This window comes from Acanthochromis polyacanthus, chromosome 9, assembly GCF_021347895.1.
Source record: "Acanthochromis polyacanthus isolate Apoly-LR-REF ecotype Palm Island chromosome 9, KAUST_Apoly_ChrSc, whole genome shotgun sequence".
Classification (NCBI taxonomy): Eukaryota; Metazoa; Chordata; class Actinopteri; family Pomacentridae; genus Acanthochromis; species Acanthochromis polyacanthus.
In genome coordinates, this window is record NC_067121.1 from 26,102,934 (window position 1) to 26,123,839 (window position 20,906).

General features: G+C 42.5%; 1 protein-coding gene across 2 annotated transcripts in view; it reads left to right on the top strand.

Annotated features, from left to right (window-relative positions):
* Window positions 1-16,369, top strand: part of LOC110951754 (ephrin type-B receptor 1-B) — a 162,967-nt gene extending 146,598 nt beyond the window's left edge. For both annotated transcript variants that reach the window (XM_022194981.2, XM_022194982.2), the window contains exons 13-17: window positions 7,247-7,396; window positions 9,446-9,639; window positions 10,759-10,914; window positions 11,755-13,244; window positions 15,886-16,369. In XM_022194981.2, coding sequence (XP_022050673.2) covers window positions 7,247-7,396; window positions 9,446-9,639; window positions 10,759-10,914; window positions 11,755-11,863 — 609 coding nt within the window. In that variant the 3' untranslated portion in view covers window positions 11,864-13,244; window positions 15,886-16,369. The remainder of the gene's footprint in view (window positions 1-7,246; window positions 7,397-9,445; window positions 9,640-10,758; window positions 10,915-11,754; window positions 13,245-15,885) is intronic.
* Window positions 16,370-20,906: the final 4,537 nt, after the last annotated feature.

A 20,906-nucleotide genomic window follows, 5' to 3' on the forward strand; every position in this document is an offset into this window, starting at 1 on the left:
AATCAAGAGAGCATTTTTGTTTACATCCCACCACCCACTGAGAGGCTTATTCTATCAATATGCCCGGTAAGTTTGTGGGCAGTTTATAAAGACTTTGCTGATGTTGACACAGACTTTTATGTCCTCCTGATCCGGCACACCTTGTACTCTGGGAAACATGCATACAGCATAAACCCAACAATCACTGGGGGGAAGTTGGGGTCCTTAGGTCCTGTAAAGGTCGTACAGGGTTCTATTTTGTAATTAAACCATGCATGGTTCATGTCCTTCAATCCATGACCCCTTTGGTTATGACCTGATGCTAACCAATCAGTGAGCAAGGCTGGCATCGCAGACAAGGCCGATGGAATCGGGGGGGAAATTAAATTGCACTGACAGGTAGTGATTTACATCGCCACCGACCTCCTCCTCCAGCAAATTAATCACCTCTTTCCCTCCACTGCTTTTCTAATTTTTGCCTGCAATTCTAGACACACCAATTACAGAGCCTGTGGTGTGATGCTGGATGTATGGTTGGGAGGACATGCTGGTAATTGTGTTAACCCCGGATGTGGGTTCGCTCTGGAGCAATGTTGTGGAGTTTCAGACAGAAGGAGGCTGTCCTCCCTCTCTGTTGGCTGCTCACCAAAGTCATGATTAATTAAGCTCATAGGACAATACTTGAACTGCACTGGTCTTGCTAAGGTGATATGCGATAATTAATTTAAAGACTTTAAAAAGGCTGTGTGTTTCATTACAGGCTTGGCTTTCTTGCGTTTGCATTTGCCTCACTGCTTGATCATACAGTTGGCTGCATGACTTAAAAAGTAACCCTTAGTGGTGGGATGGGAGTGACCCTGCTTACCTGCTGGAGGAGCAGATTGATTTTTGAACAAACCAGGAAAGCTTTCACACTACTCTCTTCATTCACCGATCCATCTATCAAAGGAGGTATTGCTCCTTGCATCCATTCATCTTTTCTTTTTCTCCTTTTTTCTCCAGCTGCCCACTTCTTTTTCATTTGAAGGGTTTTCCTGGAGCAACATAAAGGTGCATCGTAATTACATACTCAGGGTAGAAGTGATGAATGACGGTTGTTGGTGATGATGGGTCATGCACTATTCTGTGTTCGTGGAGGAGTGAGAGGCAAAGATCGCGGCACGGTCACTGGGGTTCAATGCACAGTTTGTGGCAAAGATAAGAGTACAAGTGGTGGATAGGAGGCATATGTATGTGTGTGTGTGTGTGTGTGTGGACATGTTTCCTAAATCTGGTGTGCAAGTATAGCATGTCAAGCCAATAACAACTTAGACAAGTGGTGTTACCCTTTCTACTGAGGGTTCATGCCCACAGGGCAGCATTGGGGAGGGCAGGTATGGGTCAGGAATTTCTGCTTGTGCCTCAGCTGTTGATGTGGAAAGGCTGTCACTGGCTTGCATGTCACGCAATGTATACTGTATGTTGTGACTAAGTGGGAGGGTATGTGTTTAGAGGTGTGTGTCTGTGCCGTGTTCCTGGGTCCACACCTACAGTAAATGTCCCCCAGGTGTCTTTCTCTGCGTGTGTGTGTGTGTGTGTGTGTGTGTGTGTGTGTGTGTGTGTGTGTGTGTGTGTGTGTGTGTGTGTGTGTGTGTGTGTGTGTGTGTGTGTGTGTGTGTGTGTGTGTGTGTGTGTGTGTGTGTGTGTGTGTGTGTGTGTGTGTGTGTGCTTGTCATTGGGCCGAGGGAGGTTGAAAGGCGAGGTCACACAGAGCCAGAAACAAAGCTCATCCGTCAAATCCCTGTGACCTGAGTGACATTCTCTCAGCTCCGCTCCAGTGCTCACACTATGTGGACAGCGCTGTTGTTTCTGTCATTTGTCTATTTTCTATTTGCATCCTTTCCCACTCTCACTGGCTTCAGGCCGATGCACTTTTTTTTTTTTTTTGGGCTTGTCTATTCAACTTGTGGTGAAATATTTATGCATTAGGAGTTAAGGGGACAGAGTCTCTGAGTAAACAAGCACCGAAATGGGATCGTGTCCATATGGTCCAGGCCAAATGCAGACAAAGGTGCTTTCTTTTCGATTTTTTTTTCTCATGCTTCAAATTTTAAATGCACACTTCCTCCCTCTATTTCTCCATGATTTAATTGCTGGTCCCACCTTGTCATTTCCTGCTCCCTTACTTTGCTTGTGGAGAGCGTGTAAGTACTTATTTCATCTGGAGGAGCATTTTGAGAGGTTCACGCTTTCCTGCACGGATCCCGTACCTCTTCACCCCCAACAATATGAGTCACCGGTGCGGTGACAAGCCTGATCCCCAACTGACTTCCCACCTCAGTGTCTTGCCAAGCAGCCGGCTCTGCTACTTGGAATGGAACCAGTCGCACGTAACGAAATCCTGAATATTCCACTCTGCTCTGCTGGTTTGTTTTTCATTTCTTGGTTTTGTATTTGAAACTAATTAAGATATTCAGTGGCTGAATGGAAGTAAATGTGAATATAGAGGTGGTACACATTCTGGAAACAATAAAGATGCATGATCCATACTGACTCTCTGCATCAAAGAGGGAGCAGCCATCCAAAGCGTTCTAGCGTGATTTATACCTTCTGTCATGTTTGCCAGAGTCACTATAAGGTGGGCATTGATTGGCCATCTGTGGCTGTTTGACTGCATTTGCATCCGAGCAGGATTCACAATGAAGCGTGTCCTGCTCACTAAATCCTCCTCAGCAAATCGGTGAAAGACAAACCTTGTCTGTTGGTGAACCTGTGTGTCCATAAAAGCTTTCCATTACAGACTGCAGAATCACACCAAGGAGATTGAATTTGCTTATTGATCAAAGCAGCAACTTCAACATAAGAATGTTTGTTTTAAACTTTCAAAATAAAATCTGTGACATGACAAATGTTTTTTTTCATATTGTTCTCAGAGGCCTTTATAGATACCTTGCCAGCAGCCTTAAAGACAAATCAGGGATAGTCAAGGTTTTGACACAGAAGGATCTTCTTTGAGATGTTTTGTAGCAATGGATTCTTGATTTCAGACTGAGAAAAGGCTGTGAAGGCGGCATGTTTTGTGTGCAAGCTTTGATTTTGCTTGCTTGCAGAACAGCTGTCACTAAGTGATTTTTATCAGCTGTGTGTGACAAAGATAACTCTGGAATCCATTAGTTAAAGCTGAACTGGAAAATAAAGGAATTAAAGTGCTGAAACAGTACAAAATTGATCTGTGTGTATATACATTTTAAAATTAAGGAATAATTAAGTTATTATTTATTTACACTATGATTATTGGGATTTCTGTGGTTTCTTTGTTTTAAGTTAAAATGTATAAATGAACGAAAACTTTACCATGAAACTTAAAAAATTACTAAAATAGTACAATTTGTTTTTTTTCCTTCTTGCTCTACTGAGGAGTAAAGTGGTAAAGCCTGACTGGATTTCAGTTCTTTTTGCAACATTTTTTTTTTTTGGAATAGGATCAGAATGGTACAGAAGGAATGGACAGAAGGTTCCTGGAAACATGAAGCTACTCTTTTCGTCTTAATCAAAAAATTTTCTGAAGTATAGCAATTAAAGGAGACTATTCTGGGTGTGATATTTTTCACTCCTCTCTGTTATCTTCCCATGCCATACAGAGACATCTCAGAATTAATTTGGTGATTAAGTCTAAAAACAAAGTTCCTCGCTGAGAGTCAGATTGCTTGAGATCTTTGGAACACTTCAACAAAATCTCTGAAAATTGTTTCCTTCAAATTTTTGGATTGGTGAAAAGGCCTGTGTCCTTCTCTACTAGACATTCCCATGGGTGTCTGAGAAACCAACATCTGTCACCAACCCACTTTCTTTCCCCCTTTTTTCCCCCTTGTTCTATTTTCCTCCCCATACCTCCGTGTCACTCTTCCTCTCTGTCTCTCTCTCTCTCTCTTCCCATTCCTTCACTCTCTTTCTCATTCTGTTTGGGCAGACATCCAGGGCAGATTGTTGCTCTCAGGATTTCATTAAAACGATGTTGATGGAGCACTCTCCACAGCCTAAGTAAATGTGCTCAAGTCCATTTGAGTGTGCATTGTTTGGAAATGGATTAGTGAAGTTGGAGGACTAAAGGCACGGAGAAGTGAGAACGGGGGAGTGGAAAAGAAAAAATACAGGGAGAGTGAGATCTACATATTTGACTTCTAGATGAAGGAGAAAGTTTATTTGGAATCTCTAAATAGCTTCTGCGGAGTGATAAGGCTGAGTCAAAACACGATGAAATGCTGGACTCTTTTTTTTTTTTTCTTTTTTCTCCCAATTACACTAAGATTATCTAGGATGTTGCTGCGTGTCAGTGATGACTGCTCATTGTGCTGTGACAGGTATATGTGTTCTAGATTTTACTTCATTCTGTCAGTGACAGTGTACATGAAGTTATCTGGCACATTGGTGGATTCATAGCTCAAGCTGCTGCAAAGACATGACAGGTGTTTCATATCCCAGCTATGTGCATCAGTGTCGACACACACATGCACAGTACCGAGCCAAGGGAGCATAACAGACACCAGTAAGTACACGCATTACCTGACCACCAAATGTTTATCCTTCATCTTGAACTGGCTGTCGTCGGAACACGCTTGTTTCACCACGATACCTCTTCACCTGACAGTCCCAGCACATCTCCGTTTTACAGACACACTTCAGACGCGTCACAACCTGTCACAACCTGTCACAGGCGGCCACAACCAGGTGCAACCAGTCACGTACTGTAATCCCACTTTGGTGACGGAAGGAATGACAGCTCGGTTTTCTGCACAAGGTGGGAATTCTGTGTGGTTGCAAGTGTTGTCCACAAGCATTGAGTGGGAAGTAGCTTCAAAGAAAAATGCTCTGACATCACCAAGTTTTGCAAATAAATAAAAAGGAAAAAAAAATGTTAAGGTGTCTTTGTGGTGCGTTTTTTCCCCACATTTCCATGCCCTCAGGAGCGCTCCCTTTTTCTTCATAGTGCCAAAACTTGTCAACCAGAAAATAGACCCTCCCCAATATCGCTTGAAAATCATGCACTGCGTGTCCTCTGTTTTATTTATTACCAAGAGAGGGTTTTGTAAAGTATCACTCCTCAATATCATTAAAGCTTACTGCTCTCAAGGCCTATACGTTGTGCGGCTGCAGTGGCTGTGCTCGTACTCTGGCTCGTCTACACAGATCCTGAGTTAACTGTCCAAGATAATAAGAGCGTGTAAATTCTGCTTCGGGGGCAATATTTCACTTCAAGGCAAACAGAAAGCAGCTTGTTCCTTTTTTCAGTATCCAGCACAATATACCATATCCAAAAAGCTCTCCCCGTGCTCCAAGGCTTTGCGCAGCACTTGTGCTTTTGTGTTGACATTAGGTCCATTTTAATTCCCATCATCATTTCTGCGACCCCCCCACCCCACTCATTCCCCGTGCTATTTTCGACTGAGAAAAAAAAAAGCTCCATTGCTTTTTATTATATTTTTGCCTCCTTCCCTGTATGCATGAGCTGTTCAGCACTTCATGTTATTAAAGCAGGGTTTTGGCAGAGCTATCACTGGCCCACAGCAGTAATTACGAAGGGTTTGCATAGCTGCCTCTGACTCACTCGCCTTGGAAATGTTATTACTAAAGTCTGTCTCATTGGAGGCACACGGGGAGCTTCTTGTGAAGCTTGTGTCTTTGCTCAGGCCATTCCAGCGACACTCAGCTCATATCCCAACAGGGTCCCGGGGCATGAGACCAGATGTACAAAGCGAGGAGTAAGCAAGTAATGACAAAGAGGATGTAATAGGCGGCCTTTTGCTTGGAGCAGCTGTTTTTTTTTTTCTGTCTACGTTATTCTGCGTTTGTTTCTTCATTTTTCATTTTATGTATGTTCAGCCAGACAAAATAATTGACATGAAGCATTGCCCCTTAGAGCGTGACAGACAAAGAATAAGGAGATTGGTCATTTTATATTTTGTCACAGGGAAGATGTTTTTCTTGTGTCTGTGTAGCTTCATTGCCCTCAGACAAAGGAAAAGGGCAAGAGAAAGTGTTCTGGGGTCTCAGTTTAGATGAAACGATTCTGATATGAACTAGTGAGATATGAGAAAAGCACTGAAGTCAGCGGGGCTTATATAGCCTTTATTCAACTATTGATCGCTTCCTCTCTGTACTTCAGTCTTGTTCTCTCATTTTCTGTGTCTGTCACAGTCTCACACTACCACACACTGCACCACTGCCTAATTCCTTCAAGGCCTCATGTATTTTTTTCTGTGCCTGCTAATGTTCTCGGTGAGAAAGTGTTGCTTCTGCATCTTGCAGTGCGTCTTGACAGCAGCCTCCACTCAGGGTCAGATGTTAAAACTCTCTTCGGGGTCAGCAACCTGTGCAAAGTCAAACCCTAAAGAGGTGCTTATTATAAAGGTCAGCCTCTCCACCTCTGCAGCACCACAAAACACTGACCTGTATTGCATAATAAGAAAAATACACAAGTGTGCATGCTTCTCCAGAAGTAAACCTGTAAATGATTGCTCTTGCCTAGCATTTTAAGCATAAGCCTGCATTATTGAAGCACCTTAAACAACTATTTTCTGAACCTTATACTCCTCTCTGTTTGACTCCTGTCTCACTCTTTCAGAATGCGCCCATCGAACAGGGTGGGTTGTGTAGGTTTCTCCTGGGTTTGTTTCCAGTAACGGCTTATCTGCAAATGCTCAGGTTCAGCTAATTGGCATTATTAAACTGCGAGCAAGCTCAACTCCGATATAAGAGGAGGTGCTGTGGAGGGGTGGAAGCACAGTCAGGGATTTATTAGTGTCTGTCTATGTGTGTGGGTGTGCATGCAGCATCATGGCTCTCTGTGCCTGTGCATATGTTCCTAACTTTGCCTGTATGTGGGTATGTGTGTGTGTTTGGAATTTTAAACACGCGGCTGTCAATTTCAATCAACGGGGTGCGTGGCATGCCTGAGGCCCAGGTAGCCCAATTACAGGCAGACGCGCTCAACGTACGAGCAGAAGCCCAGGCCGATCCTCCTTTATTCAAACTGAGCTGTGGGAGAGGAGACACTAAATGTAATGTCGGTCGATGACTGTTGGGAGCAGCTCCTGAGACGGAGGCGGAATCTTGTGTATGTTTTGGCTGCTGGTGGTTTGATACTCTGGGCGAACGAGGAAATAAAGAATCAGAGGGATAGAGGAGGACAGCTGCGAAAAGTGTTGTGGTGTTCAGGGTAGCTAAACTGACTTTAATGTACTACAACTTGTCATTTCACTCTCCATTCCATTTGTTTTTTTTCCTTCAGGGTGGGAAGATACCAGTGAGGTGGACCGCACCAGAGGCCATCGCTTACAGAAAGTTCACCTCGGCCAGTGACGTGTGGAGTTACGGCATTGTCATGTGGGAGGTGATGTCATTTGGAGAGAGGCCTTACTGGGACATGTCCAACCAGGATGTAAGTGCTTGTAGACATCAATAGGTCATAAATTTGTATAATTACTTTCTTAATGCAATGCATTTCCTTTTGAGACAGGATATCGAGGCAGGATATTAGGCAGTAAGCGACTTCTGGGCTGTCAATCATAGAGAAAGGCAGTTTTATTTGATAGGACGGGGAGGTGTAATAAAAAACTTGGATGGTGTCAACACTGAAGATAGACTTTTTTTTATTTAGCGTTTTTCAGGATGTTCAAGTGCCCATTTCATGAAGACTTTTAAAAAAGGTCATAAAAAGTTGGGTTTTATCATTTTTCTCAACTTCCGTGGAGTAAAAATAAATAAGTTTTAATCGGAGTAAACAGCCTCATTACACAGAGCAGCCGTTTCCGTACAGATGTGGTTATACTGCATTCACCCCATAGATACACAATCAAGGATAACTCATAAGAGAGGAAGCTGTAATAAATCACTTTTTTTTTTTTTATCAGCCCCATCTCATAGCATCGTCGCTGAAGATGTCCTTGACTCTGACTTTGAAAGCAGACTTATTATGGGCACAGTCTCACACTATCCCCCTTTCCTTCCTGGCCAACTTTTGAGAGCAATGAATGATTGCTGAGAGCTCTGCTTTGTTCCCCATGTCCGCTTGGACAAGGTCCACACTCACAGGCACCAACACAAACACACACAACCATTGGATATAGTCCCATACTATGAGGTCTCTCTCCCTGAGCTCCCTTAGAGAGACGACTAGCCAACCATCAGGCCTCTATGGACTTCACTCCACAAGGACTGTCCAACCAAGCAGATGTTGCCTCAGTGGGCCAGCAGCAAACACTGCCTGGTGGGACTGGCACCACTCAGCATGTCCGGCTGCTCAGTCCACACACACATGCACACACTTACCCACTTAAAACGCACACACTTTCCTTCCCCATCTTGCATCCTGTCTTACACCCACACCAACATCATAACCACTTTCGTTTAAACTCCTCTCTTGCTTAGTCTTGCATAGAACTCCTTGCTCCATTCGTCCTCTTACCTCCCTCTACTTTCTTTTCTCCATATTCACCATTTGTCAAGATTCTGCTGAATTGCATTCACCTCCAGGGTGGAGTTGGCAACCCAGCCTCGCAGCACCTACTTTTTTAATGATAGTATCTTTTACACATGATTCTACATCAGACTTTCATCTCGCAACTTAGCATTTTTAGAAAAAGATTACATCTACAGAAAGTGTGGATATATGGATATCGGTGAGCACAAGGTCTATTAGATGACAGAGTCTTTAGTCTTTGTCGTGACTGGGGTTGCTTTGTAGCTGCAGGATAAGCATGTTTACTCTAAAATAATATATTAAATTTGACTTATGGTAAACTAGACGTTATCCCTAGCAAATATAATTGACCACAACCATTGAATTATAGATACCCCTCTTGTGCCAAAGTTTCAAATCTGCCTCAAACTTGCAAAACACTCGACTCTCACTAACCTAAAACTCCTATTTGCAGCAGCTCTCTAACAAGGCCAGGATAGCCTGTGAAGCCTTTAAGAGACATGTGTCAAGAGGCTGCTCTTCACGGTGTTAATTATATGCAATCTGCCAATTTCCCCCAGCGACTCTTTTCTACAGCGACACTGCCTCTGCTCTCCTTCTCCCTCGCTTTCCTCACTCTGTCCTCCAGGAGTGACATGTGATTGGCTAGAGTCAAGAGGAAGGGCGCATCAGCCTGAATGCAAACTGTCGCTTTAGTGACCAGAGGGAGTGTGTCTATCTGCGGGGGTGGCGGTGCTGTGTTAGCGGGGATGTTGTGTGGGAGGCAGGGATGAATGTGTCACAGACTGAATATGCTTCCGTCAGTCGCTGAAAACTCACTCCGATTAATATTTAGTTTTTAATAAAGTACATTATTGACAGCCAGGCAGCCGGTGGAAAAATATACTTGACAGCCATCAGTTGCAATTACTGTGTGATCTAAGTGCAGTACTCTATATAATGTCGAATTATCGATAATTTCTGAATATATAACCACTGCACTGACCCATCCCACCTCTTCTGCCTTAGGTGATTAATGCTATTGAGCAGGACTACCGTCTACCGCCACCCATGGACTGCCCCAGTGCCTTGCACCAGTTGATGCTGGACTGTTGGCAGAAAGACCGCAACGTACGACCCCGCTTCACCGATATCGTCAGCACCCTGGACAAGATGATCCGTAACCCCACCAGCCTCAAAGCTGTAGCCAACATCCCTGCAGTGTAAGTAAAACACTTTTTCGCACAACACACACATTCGTCCTGACATGAAGTACACACAAGTCTGCTTTTCATCTGTTTATATATGCAGTATTTACACATACAGCCTGCACAAATGAGCCCAGTGTGCACAATCTCGTTTTTTTTCTTTATCCTCTCATAAAATATACATGAATTTATTACTGTTGATTGCATCAAACCTGAACTTTTCCTGCCCCAACATTTTTTACCTCCTATCCAACACCCATACATGCTGTAGAAAACTTTCACTTTCTTACCCAATAATGATGGAGCATGTTCTTAGAAAAACAAAAACATACTGAAACATGTCATTTATAAACCACATTCAAAATATTTTATTTTTTGTGTTTTACGAGACGCCACTGGTAGTGATTTGTTTTTATCTCACTGGATATGATTCTGCCGCTTTCGGACAGTTTGTTTTGGACAATTTCTGCCATCCTTCCTCAAAGAACCTCTCAAGCTCAGCCAAATTGGATGTGGTCTGTCTGTGAACTGTGAGTGTCGGGTTTCTCCGCAGATTTTCCATTTCAATTTCCAGGCTTTGACTGGGCCACCGGGGGTCATTCAGAAACTGGTCCTGTAGCCATTTCTTGTGGCTGCTTTCTTTGTTTCTGCCACGTTGCCGGAGGTGAACTTTCGGCCCCATCTGAGCTTGTGTTTCCGTAGTGGAGCATGTTTGTCTTCAAGGTCTCTGCTGTGTTTCGCTCAGTTCACTTTTAATTTCATTGTGACCAGCTCGCTAATATCTGACTGTGAGAAGAATCACTATTGTGTGCTCTACTGTAAGGGTATTATCAGCCAGGTAGCGAGTGGCTGCAAAGAGTAGATGTGTTTTTTTTATCATGATACCAAATATTTTTTTCACGTTTTGTTCTTTTTTAACATTTTTGGACATAGCTAGATGTCAATATTCACATAGTAAGCCCTCTCTTTCCTTCTCCATCTCCTGCATCCTCTCATACACACCCACGCAAACGCCAATACCACAGTGACTCCTTCTCTTTATAGCCCTCCTTGCTTAATATTGCATCAAAGACCTGCTCTATACCTCATCTTTTCCCCCTCCTCCCCGCTCTGCCCTTTTTCCCTCTCCTCCAGGCCTTCTCAGCCACTGTTGGACAGATCCATACCTGACTTCAACACCTTCAGTTCTGTAGAGGACTGGCTCGCTGCCATTAAGATGAGCCAATACAGAGACAACTTCCTCAACTCAGGCTTTACCTCCCTGCAGCTGGTGGCTCAAATGACCTCAGAGTGAGTTCGCCTGCTCGTCTGCAAATGAAAAGTTGCAAACCCATATGGCACTTGATGAGCACACTTCTACAAAAAGACTCGATGTCAAGAGCGAGTATTTTTAGCACGAATGCACCCGGCGACTGGAGCCGCTCGGTGAATGCATCAAAGTATAGCTTGTGTGGGAAACGCAAACACAGCTTATTGTGTCAGAAAATAACATACTCGCTGTGCAAAGAGTACGTACATCTGTGCTACTTAAGTATTATGACTATTATGTAATAAACATTTTGTGGTAACAGTTTTTCAAAGTCGATATAGATGTAAATTCCTTTAATAGGCGTGTTTGTTCACTGCTGCTGTTTATGTGGAGTGCTGGGTCATGACAGCGTTTCTCACAGCACTTGTGGTGCCAATAGACGCAAATATTGCACTTCATTTATTTTAATTAACAATGTTGCTTGGCCTACAAATTTATGTGAAAATGTAGAATCATTCTAACATTTTTTTTTTATTAAAAATGGATGCTCCGGGCTTGGTAGCATTTATGCAGTCTCTTTGCAATTCAAAGCAACATGCGTTACTAAGTCTTCTCTCAAGTGATGGAATTAATTTTGTAAATTTGTGTTTTCTGTTCATTGCCACAAGCTTTCCATCCTGAAAGTGGGCTTTCATATATAGTGATGTTAGGAATGTAAATGCACCAGGAAATGATAGGGTTTTTTTTTCCCCCCCTGGTATAATCGCTCCATATTCAAATGATCCATTCCATCTTCAATATGATGGAAATCCTTTCATCTGTTTCTTAAAATATGTTTCCGCTCTTCAATTTCTTTCTCCATGCGCCTGTCTTCTCTCCAGGGACCTGCTGAGAATAGGAGTGACCCTGGCAGGTCACCAGAAGAAGATCCTCAGTAATATCCAGTCCATGAGGGTGCAGATGAGCCAGTCGCCTACAACTATGGCATGACTACAGGGGGCGCTGTGCCACGGAACGGGCAGCATTCGCAGGACCGGCAACAACAGCAGCCCTCGAATGACCCCCGATCCATCGGAACGCGCCAGAGTCGAGACTATTGTCTTAATCTAATCCACTACCATAAAAACAGGAGACCAGGGTCAACACTATCATGTGGTTAACAACTGTCACTCTTCATGCAATCAGCGCCAGGCGTTCAGGGTCCAGACTCGATACTGTTTCTTCATTTAGCGCAAAGGGAAGACAGACGTCAGTTGTTGTGGTTATGAACTACCATTCATGTCACTGTAAACCAAAATAACTCCAACAACCCGACATCGACACAGGGAACATCTCACAAATTTCAGACTGTGTGGTAAAACGAGTGATATTGTACTTCTGTATTATCTGGTCTAGAAGATGTTAAAACTGTAAACCGAAGTGTGAGACATTTAGAAACGTGTGACCTGTGATTTTACCCATACTGTCGTTTTTGTGTGCAATGAAGATGCCTTGACCTGGCGAGAAATAAGCCCCAGAAGAAGAAGAAGAAACTACCAGTAGAAATAATTAGAGACGTATACAGGGATGTACAGCGGAGCACCATTTTCAACTTTCACATCTTTTACTTGTTTGAAGATTTTTGAAAAAGTGTATCGTATAATGGACTGGTAAAAATTCAGAGCTTAGTTCTATTTTTGTCTTTTACCATCCGTTGGTTTGTTTACTTTATCACTATAGCAAGATGCCGCCCACTTGTATTTTAACTTTAACACTACCTGTGGAGTCCTGGGTGGAAGGCCTCGCCAAAGGACTTCTGAACCAGCCCCACCCAGATTCAGAGAGTATAAATATGTTTATCTCTTGCTAAATATGATTATATCTTTCATAATAAACCTTCATATTGAAGGTGATATATATGAATATGTATGTACAGAACTTTCTGCTTGCATTTTTGGCAAAGACATGTTGACTAGATTGTGATAGACACATGCAATGTGTAGATTCCTACGGTGCCCTGGTTTCCTTTGGACAACTGAACAACAGCCACTGGATTGTGCATCTCCATGTTCCAGGGGCTCAAGGATACATTTGACTGAATCTTAACTGGACATAATGTAAATGGAAACATGAGCAAAGAATTGGTATTGTAGATCTGTATGAAAATTGCTGTAGGAGTTAAAATAATTGACAAAATATCCATTTACTGGAGATCATGTTAAATGTGGGTGTACACATGCTGTCTCTTGCTGGTGAGCACTTACTTGTACAGATATGTTTTATGTTTCATTTTCTTTTTGACCTGTTTGTTGTTTGTGCTGGGAGCGGTCAGCACCATCCAGAGGGGAGAGGGGGAGTCGAAGCTCCATTCTTCAGCCGCCCCGAATCTCTGGTAAGCACCTGCAGATCACAAACGAGGATCTCAACTTGACATCGAATTGCTCTATATCTGGCAGATTTTATTTTTAGGCAAATCCAGTTAGTGTTTCTCGTGGGTGCTGCAAATATCTTGGCCAAGGCCAGATTTTCTGCAAGTTTGAAATGCACGGGAGAGTAGCTAATCAAGGCATTGGAAATCAGAGTGAATCAGCATCATTTCTCTACGCAGTGAAACCGAACATCTGGGCTGAGGTTTGCCAACAGACACTCGATGCCATTTCGATGAACACACAGACTTAAGCAGCCCTCATGGCCACAGTATTCACAGCGCAGACCAGCCTCACATAGAGTGCTGTAGCTAAGCGCGCACGTGTGTGTGTGTGTGTGTGTGTGTGTGTGTGTGTGTGTGTGTGTGTGTGTGTGTGTGTGTGTGTGTGTGTGTGTGTGTGTGTGTGTGTGTGTGTGTGTGTGTGTGTGTGTGTGTGTGTGTGTGTGTGTGTGTGTGGGGGGGGGGGGGTTGCAGTTGCTCTATCAGTAGGCAAGTTAGGGGCATATGTCATTGTGCTAGAGAGAGTTTCACACAGGCTACTATAGGCTGCAGGAATTGGTATTTTGGAAGTGTACTCTGGTGGCATTTCATTGCACGATGATTACATTATTTCCAAATAATGTCATGGATGGCAGCCTATGAAATTACATACAGTGTTTTGGAATGTAACTGGAGGACAGTAGTGGATAGTGCACCTGGATGACCGGTTCTTCTTACTCTGGGAAGTGTTTTTTTTTTTTTTTAAGGATTTGTTTTTGCAATTTTGACTTTATTAGAAAGTGACAGTAGAAAGAGAAAAGAAAAACTGGAAAGAGCAGGAGAAATGCATGCAATGAAGGTCTTGCCAGCATTAGATTTGACCCAGGGACTCACTGCTGTTGCTGACTGTACTATGTCGTGTGCATCAGCCATCAGACTGTCTTGACATTGTTTTTTAATTGTTTGCACTGTGTAAAGTGATGGTCCTTTTGATGGTTTTGCTTACTTTTTTTCGTCCGCTAGTCATATATTTTTGACTCAGGTTTTGAGAAATAAAAAGGTATTGTTATATTTTGCATATCAAGATGTGTTGAAATAATGCCAACAATACCGGCCTCGAAAACTGAGAGAAAACTGACCTGAATGCTCTTTTTGGCAATATTCCTTTGCCATACAACCGTGGCAGCAAAGTGTCTCTGCCCACAATCATTACTACTATATCAATTCCATTCAGTAGCTGTGACCCTGCTGAAATCCCTTTTGGCTCTATTTGAAGAGACATGAGTGACGATGGTACTAACCACCTTGCATCCAAAATTAGAAATTGATGGCAGGCCCATTAGCAGATTATTAAGTATACTCACCCCTCTCAAGTCATCCACCTCCTCCTCCTCCTCCTCTGTCTGTCCTGCCCTCTCTCCCTGGCTACTCCCGCTGGCTGGCAGATCTCCAGCTCGTTTATCCTGGGTGTAACCAAGCTGTCCCCGCTTGTGGCTAGGGCTGGGCTGGGCCGGGGCTGGCCTGAGAAATGGTTGGCTCCATGCTCCAGTAGGCTCAGGCAGGGGTGCAAACACCTGCTAAGACCCCCATCTGACAGGCATCTGATCAGCTACGGGGAGGGAGACTGATGGGACCATCAAAAAAATAAATACACACACACACACACACACACACACACACACACACACACACACACACACACACACTGAGGAAGCCTCAGTTATGTTATTCTCACGTCTGGTTTCCAGCCTGATGCCTAATGAAGAGAAAGTGGGCTGAGACCCAGCAGAGTGTGTGCATATGTGACAGAAAGAGGAGGATGAGTCAGTTTACAGGAGGGTGGGGTTGCAGCGTAGACATGGCATGAAGCAGGGATGGTTAGATGAAAGTCAGAAAGTTGCTCCATTGAAGTGAATCAGTCTCTTTTATCTTGCAGTGTGGTTTATGTGGCAACATCTCTTTCATTATATAAATGTTAGGGTATTTTTTTTCTGGTTTAGTTTGGTAATGGAAAATACTGTAATCACGCTGGCTTGCCTCATGGGCAAAATCAATTGCTTTCTCTATTCAATTCTCCAAGTCATTGATTTACAAAGTATTCCTAAATATAATCACATGCTCCTTGAGATTGGCATAAATCCCTCTCACTGAAGCCAGTGAATCAATTTGAATGCATTAGTCCTCTATTCAGCTCAGTCTCATGTATTTGCTTTTCAACCCAAGAGCCTGTGAATGAGATGATAGAATGTATTCATTATGCAACAGTGTAATTCTTTTTTTTTTTTCCTCCCCATGTGCTCTGTTTGTCTTTCTAAATATCTGACTGTAATGACACTCCAGTGTGATGAATGGGGAGGCGGTTCACCATCCCTCTCTGAAAGCCATTTCATATGGAAGCCATTCATCACACAGTGATACAAAACACAAGAACAGAGCTTGTTAAATGTTTCATGGTGCTGTAACTGTCTGAGAAGTGACCAACGATCCTTTTAGTAGCTGAAATCATGCCTGTCATTTATAGATCAGAACAGTGGAAGCTGAATTCACCTGAAAATGACCTGAGACGACTCCCTGCAAAACTAAACTTATTAAACTCCTCCATTCTGTTTTTTTGCTTCTCTTTCAGACTGGCAACTCAAAGATTTACACACTTATAAAACAGTATACACCAGACACCTCACAGTCACACAAACACACACACACAGTGAACACTAAGAAGAGTTGCTGTGGCCAGCCAATGAGGAGGAAGATGAAACGAGACCTTTCCAGTATAGCAGTCATAACCTCTCTGTGATACACAATGGATGGGGGAGCTGATTGTGAGTGTGCACGTCATTATTTGTTGGTTTGTTTGTGTGTTTGAGAGCGAGTGGATGTATGTTGTTTGCATATCAGGCACATTTGTGTGTACAGACATCAATGTGTGCACAGGTACATTGTTTAGAAGTGTGAATGGTCTCCCTTTTTTTTTTTTTTTTAATTTTCTTCAGTTTCTGTATAGCTGCCACTTGTAAATTGTGACAAGTACGTGTCAAGAGTTTGTAAGCTGTAACTTTCTGAGAACTATTGTACTAAAATGCACTCAATAAACGCCTTGGAAAACAAGTCAATCACATTATAGTCTGTGACTCACTGGATGATAATTCTGTTTTCATTAAAAGTGAGTCAAGAAAGCAGAGAGGAAGGGTTATTATCCAGTACCACTACTGTCAGCGTTGCGCTTCAGTGTGACGTCTAATGCTTGGTTTCATAATGGCTAAGGAAATAAACAGCTTTTTTGTCACCACCGGTCTGGCTGGCAGCACATGTTAAAAGCCATCAGCCACTAATAAACGAGCCGTCACTCGGATTACATGCAAACCCCTCCGAAAAATGGCTCTCCAGGAAAAGTGACAATATTTTGACAAACTGCTGGAAATTATCCTCCCATCTAAAATTGTATCTGCGTCTCAAACACACACAGACGAATACGCCAGCAGATATAGTAGGCTCATAAATTCCATTTGCCAGAGAGACTTTTAGGGCACTTCACACATTGGAAACCGTGTTGCACTGTAATGATATGGTTAATGAGGTGAGTCAAAAGATATGGGGATGTATCCAAGTCTCAGCATTCCTCCATAACAGTTTATTGACTCTAATTGATTGATAATATCCAGCTTCATATTAGCAGAAAGACTGCTGTGCAGGGGCCTGTGCCAACCAGAGAGGAAGCCAACAAGATTCATGAAACAGTCAATTTTCTGTCTTCTAAAGTTTGGGCTATTGCATAAAGAGCTCCAGTCGTCACTTTGTCCTTTTTAAGTGGAGCGTATGCAATGATGTCACTGACAAAGTGATGAGAGCTGCTTTATAAATAAATGTTACTGAGAAACAGACATGTTTGAACTAAAAAGTAACTTGCTGGTGTTAGTGGTGGAAGAAGTGTACAATACTGCAAAATTAAGAATACAACAGTGTAATAATACTCCTGTTATAAGTGCTGCATTTTAAATGTTATATGTGTAAAAGAAAAAAAAAATCCAAGTGATAAAACTGTGACTGTAGTGTTATATTGGAATAACAATTGAATTGGATCATTACTCATATATTCATGTGTGGGAAACATTCTACTACCACAGCCTGTCAAAATGGAGCTCATTTTAACTCCTTTATATAGAAGATGAAGCTTACAGGAAGTAGTATATAGCATTGGACATTTTTAATACTGAAAATCCCCAACCTTATGACTGATTTCTGTAGATCCCTGTGTTGTTTCCTAATATATAGCATCAAGATGGCTTGTGAATTAAAGTTTAAAAAAAAAAAACACATAAGCAGCTTCAAAGTTTGTTTTTCTAAGTTCTAAAACATGCTGGGTTTCCATGGGATGGATGAGACACACATCTTTCATAACTGCCTCTAAAGCTTATGATTATGACAATAGAAAGTGGTTTCTTACTTGGTGGTTGATATACGCCAAGAGCCACAACATTAAGAAGCAGGTGTGTAAATAACGTTAATTATCTAGCTGCAACGGCACATGTCAGTGGGCGGGATATATGGGGCAGCGAGTGAACAGCGTTGATGTGTTGGAAGCAGGAAAAATGAGCAAGTGTGAGAAGCTGAGCGACTGTGACAAGAGAAAAGACTGTGTGGCTGCAAGACAAGGTCAGAGCATCTCTATAACAGTAGAGCTTGTGAGGCCTTCATAGTATGCAGTGTTCCATCTCTACAAAGTCTTTGTTACAATGCGATTTGAAAAACCAGTATTTATCCCACAGCAGGGAAATTTACATCGTTACGACAGCAACGGGATAACATTATCATCCATCGTCTATACTTAATCCGCATTCAGGTTGCAGGGGGGCTCGAGTCTTAGACTTAGGGCAAAGGCAGGGGACATGATGGACAAGTCACCAGTCCATCACAGGGCCACATAGAGAGACAATCACTCTCACATTCACACCTATGGACAATTTAGAGTTACCAAGAAACATGCAGAAAGATCCCGGGAAGGCCGGGACACAAACCAGGGATCTTCTAGCTGCAAGGCGAAAGTACTAACCACCTAAGAAATATCAGTAGAAAAAATAAATATCGTAAAAATATGCCCAAGTACTAGTTCAGATTGTCCAAATTCATCTGGATGGAAGTAATACTGCACATACCAATGGGCATTGCACAGATTCTTTCATGAGTAGAAATACTGACAGAGAAGTATAAATAGATTCACCTAGAAGTAGAAACATACCATGACACATTAGCTTCCTCATTTCCTCATTAAACTGACAGTTCAGTTCTTGGCTTCAGCTACGATTTCCATATTTATCAGAGCTGTGCATGCTCACAGTTTTTATATGCAACTAGATTTTATAGTTGAAACTACAGGTGTGTTCACGTTTTATCTCAGCATAAAGGGGCTCTAATAATCTAAAAGAAGGGCGCTAACTTCTTCACAACCTGCCTGAGCGCTCTGAATGTTCATTCCTCATGCTGTTTGACTACGTTATAATGTTACCGTGTTTCCAGGTCTCAGTAATTATACTGGTGCCTTTGTATATTTCCTAACCTTTAGAATCGATGGCCTTCTCGACCCAGGTTTGAAGTCTTGAAATGGAATGGAACAACAACCTTCTTACATACAAACGCACCATTCACCGGAGATATCTAATTGTTCAGGAGACAACTCAAGGTCATGTGGACGGCTTAATTACACTTGTAGTGCTCCACTAATAGTTAAACAGATGTAATGACCATTGATATGGTGACATTCTTTATGGCATCCTTCCCCTACGCCTTTAGCTTAAATGAGCCTGTTTGTCACTTTAATCAGAGCAATTAGAGAGATAGAGGAAGATACTGCACCCCTGACAAGGAGCACTACATTACATTAAGCGTGAAAGCCGCCTTGCGTGTGTATGTGTGGAAGAGAAATGAGATGGGATAGACAGATTGAGGCTGACAAAAAGCCAAAGAGATGAAGACGGAGATGAGTACAGAGAGCGCTCTCTTTAAAGTATACTTCATCTATAACAGGGTGTTTATCACTGGTGAGGGAGTCGGGTCACTTCATTTCACATTAAAGTCACAGGAAGTTTGAAAAGTGACTTCTCAGCAGCAAATCTTTGCCTTAATCAATATTCCCTGAGCAATCACCTGCGAGAAAGGGATTGGTGCACAGCAGGGAACTCCTGCAGAGAGAATGGGGAGAGAGTTTGGGGGGGAGAGAGAGAAGCAATCCATCCAGTGGTGCAGATCTGAGTGTGAGAGCAGAAAACTTGGTGTGAATACTGAGTGAAGGTCAGCGGAGGAACAAAGTGAACCATGGGACAGAGATGATGGCACAGAGATAGAGAAAGTCCTCGCAGACAGAGAAGAAGCGAAAGTAAGCGTTTCTCAAATCCTTGTCCTGGCTCTAAATATGTGTGTTTACCTGTGTGTGCGTGTGCCTGTGCAATTTTTAAATAAACGTTTATTTTGCAGAACACGACAAGCATAACATGACTTGAGTTGTGTCTATCCCCGGTGGCTGGTTGTTCGTCTTGCGAGATTGTCCAAGGCCTAAATTTAATCTCGGCGCTTGCTGGCTGCAGGGCCTCCGTAAGCTGTCTGCATATTTACAGTGATCTTGGGAGCCTAGGAAAAGTCCAAAGCACAAACTGCTTTTGTAGAGGCCTGTGTTGTTTTCTGGTGCGCCTTATTTTACAAATAGCAAAATATAGTTTAAAGATGGATGAGGAAGGGAAAAATATGAGCCAGCAGAGCAACTTCAATGCTTGTTTGTATGAATTCTAAAAGTAACTCCACTGCTTGGATGAAACGTATAAAACACAGCATGTTCTCTTCTTCGGTGCTTTTTTTAAATCGTCATCAAGAGAACTTTCTTACAAAGAGGTCCTAAATCTTCCATTGGTTGCTCGTTTAGTTTAAGATGTCATAACTCTGGCCATTTCCACACTTCCCTCATCATATACAGTAAGTCTGTCAATGTATGCAAGGAAAAGTGTAAAACTACACGAGAAAGAACCGGAATAATATGAGATAAATAGACTGGAAATACACACATTCCTAATAGGATGCTAGTCATATAAAGGGAGTGGGGGGAAAAAAAAAACAGGAGAGGCTGAGTCTCCAGGGCAATCACAAGCAGAATTCAAGAAGCTCTGGAAATGGAACTATCTGTTCATGTGAATTTTATAGCTGATGTGTCTACCACCCAGTTTTTCAGGAAAAAAAGAAAAGATTCACTCGAATGAGAAAAATCTGTCACTGTACGCTCTCTGTCTCTATGAGGAGTGGTAGTCACATCTCAAGCATTCTGATGCAGCCATGTGTGGTGTGGCTGAATAGTTATTGATATTTCAGTTTATTTTTCCTGCATCAAAAGCCACAGTTTTGGCCACTGCAGGACAATGTAATCCTGCTGAATTTGTTCCGCTGCAACAGACTACAATTTGCATTTCACTTGTTCAATAATTCACTTATTGACGGAACTGAGCGAATTCAGAAAATGTGGAAACACTGCTTTTGCTTAATCAAGATGTCAGTTTTCGGAATTCAAAGTATATCTCTCTTAATGGTAGAAGACATTTCTCCTTTTTGTGTAAAGGAAGAGAAATCCAGCACCTGGGTCAAATGAGATTTTATGTCTCAGAGGAGTTCATC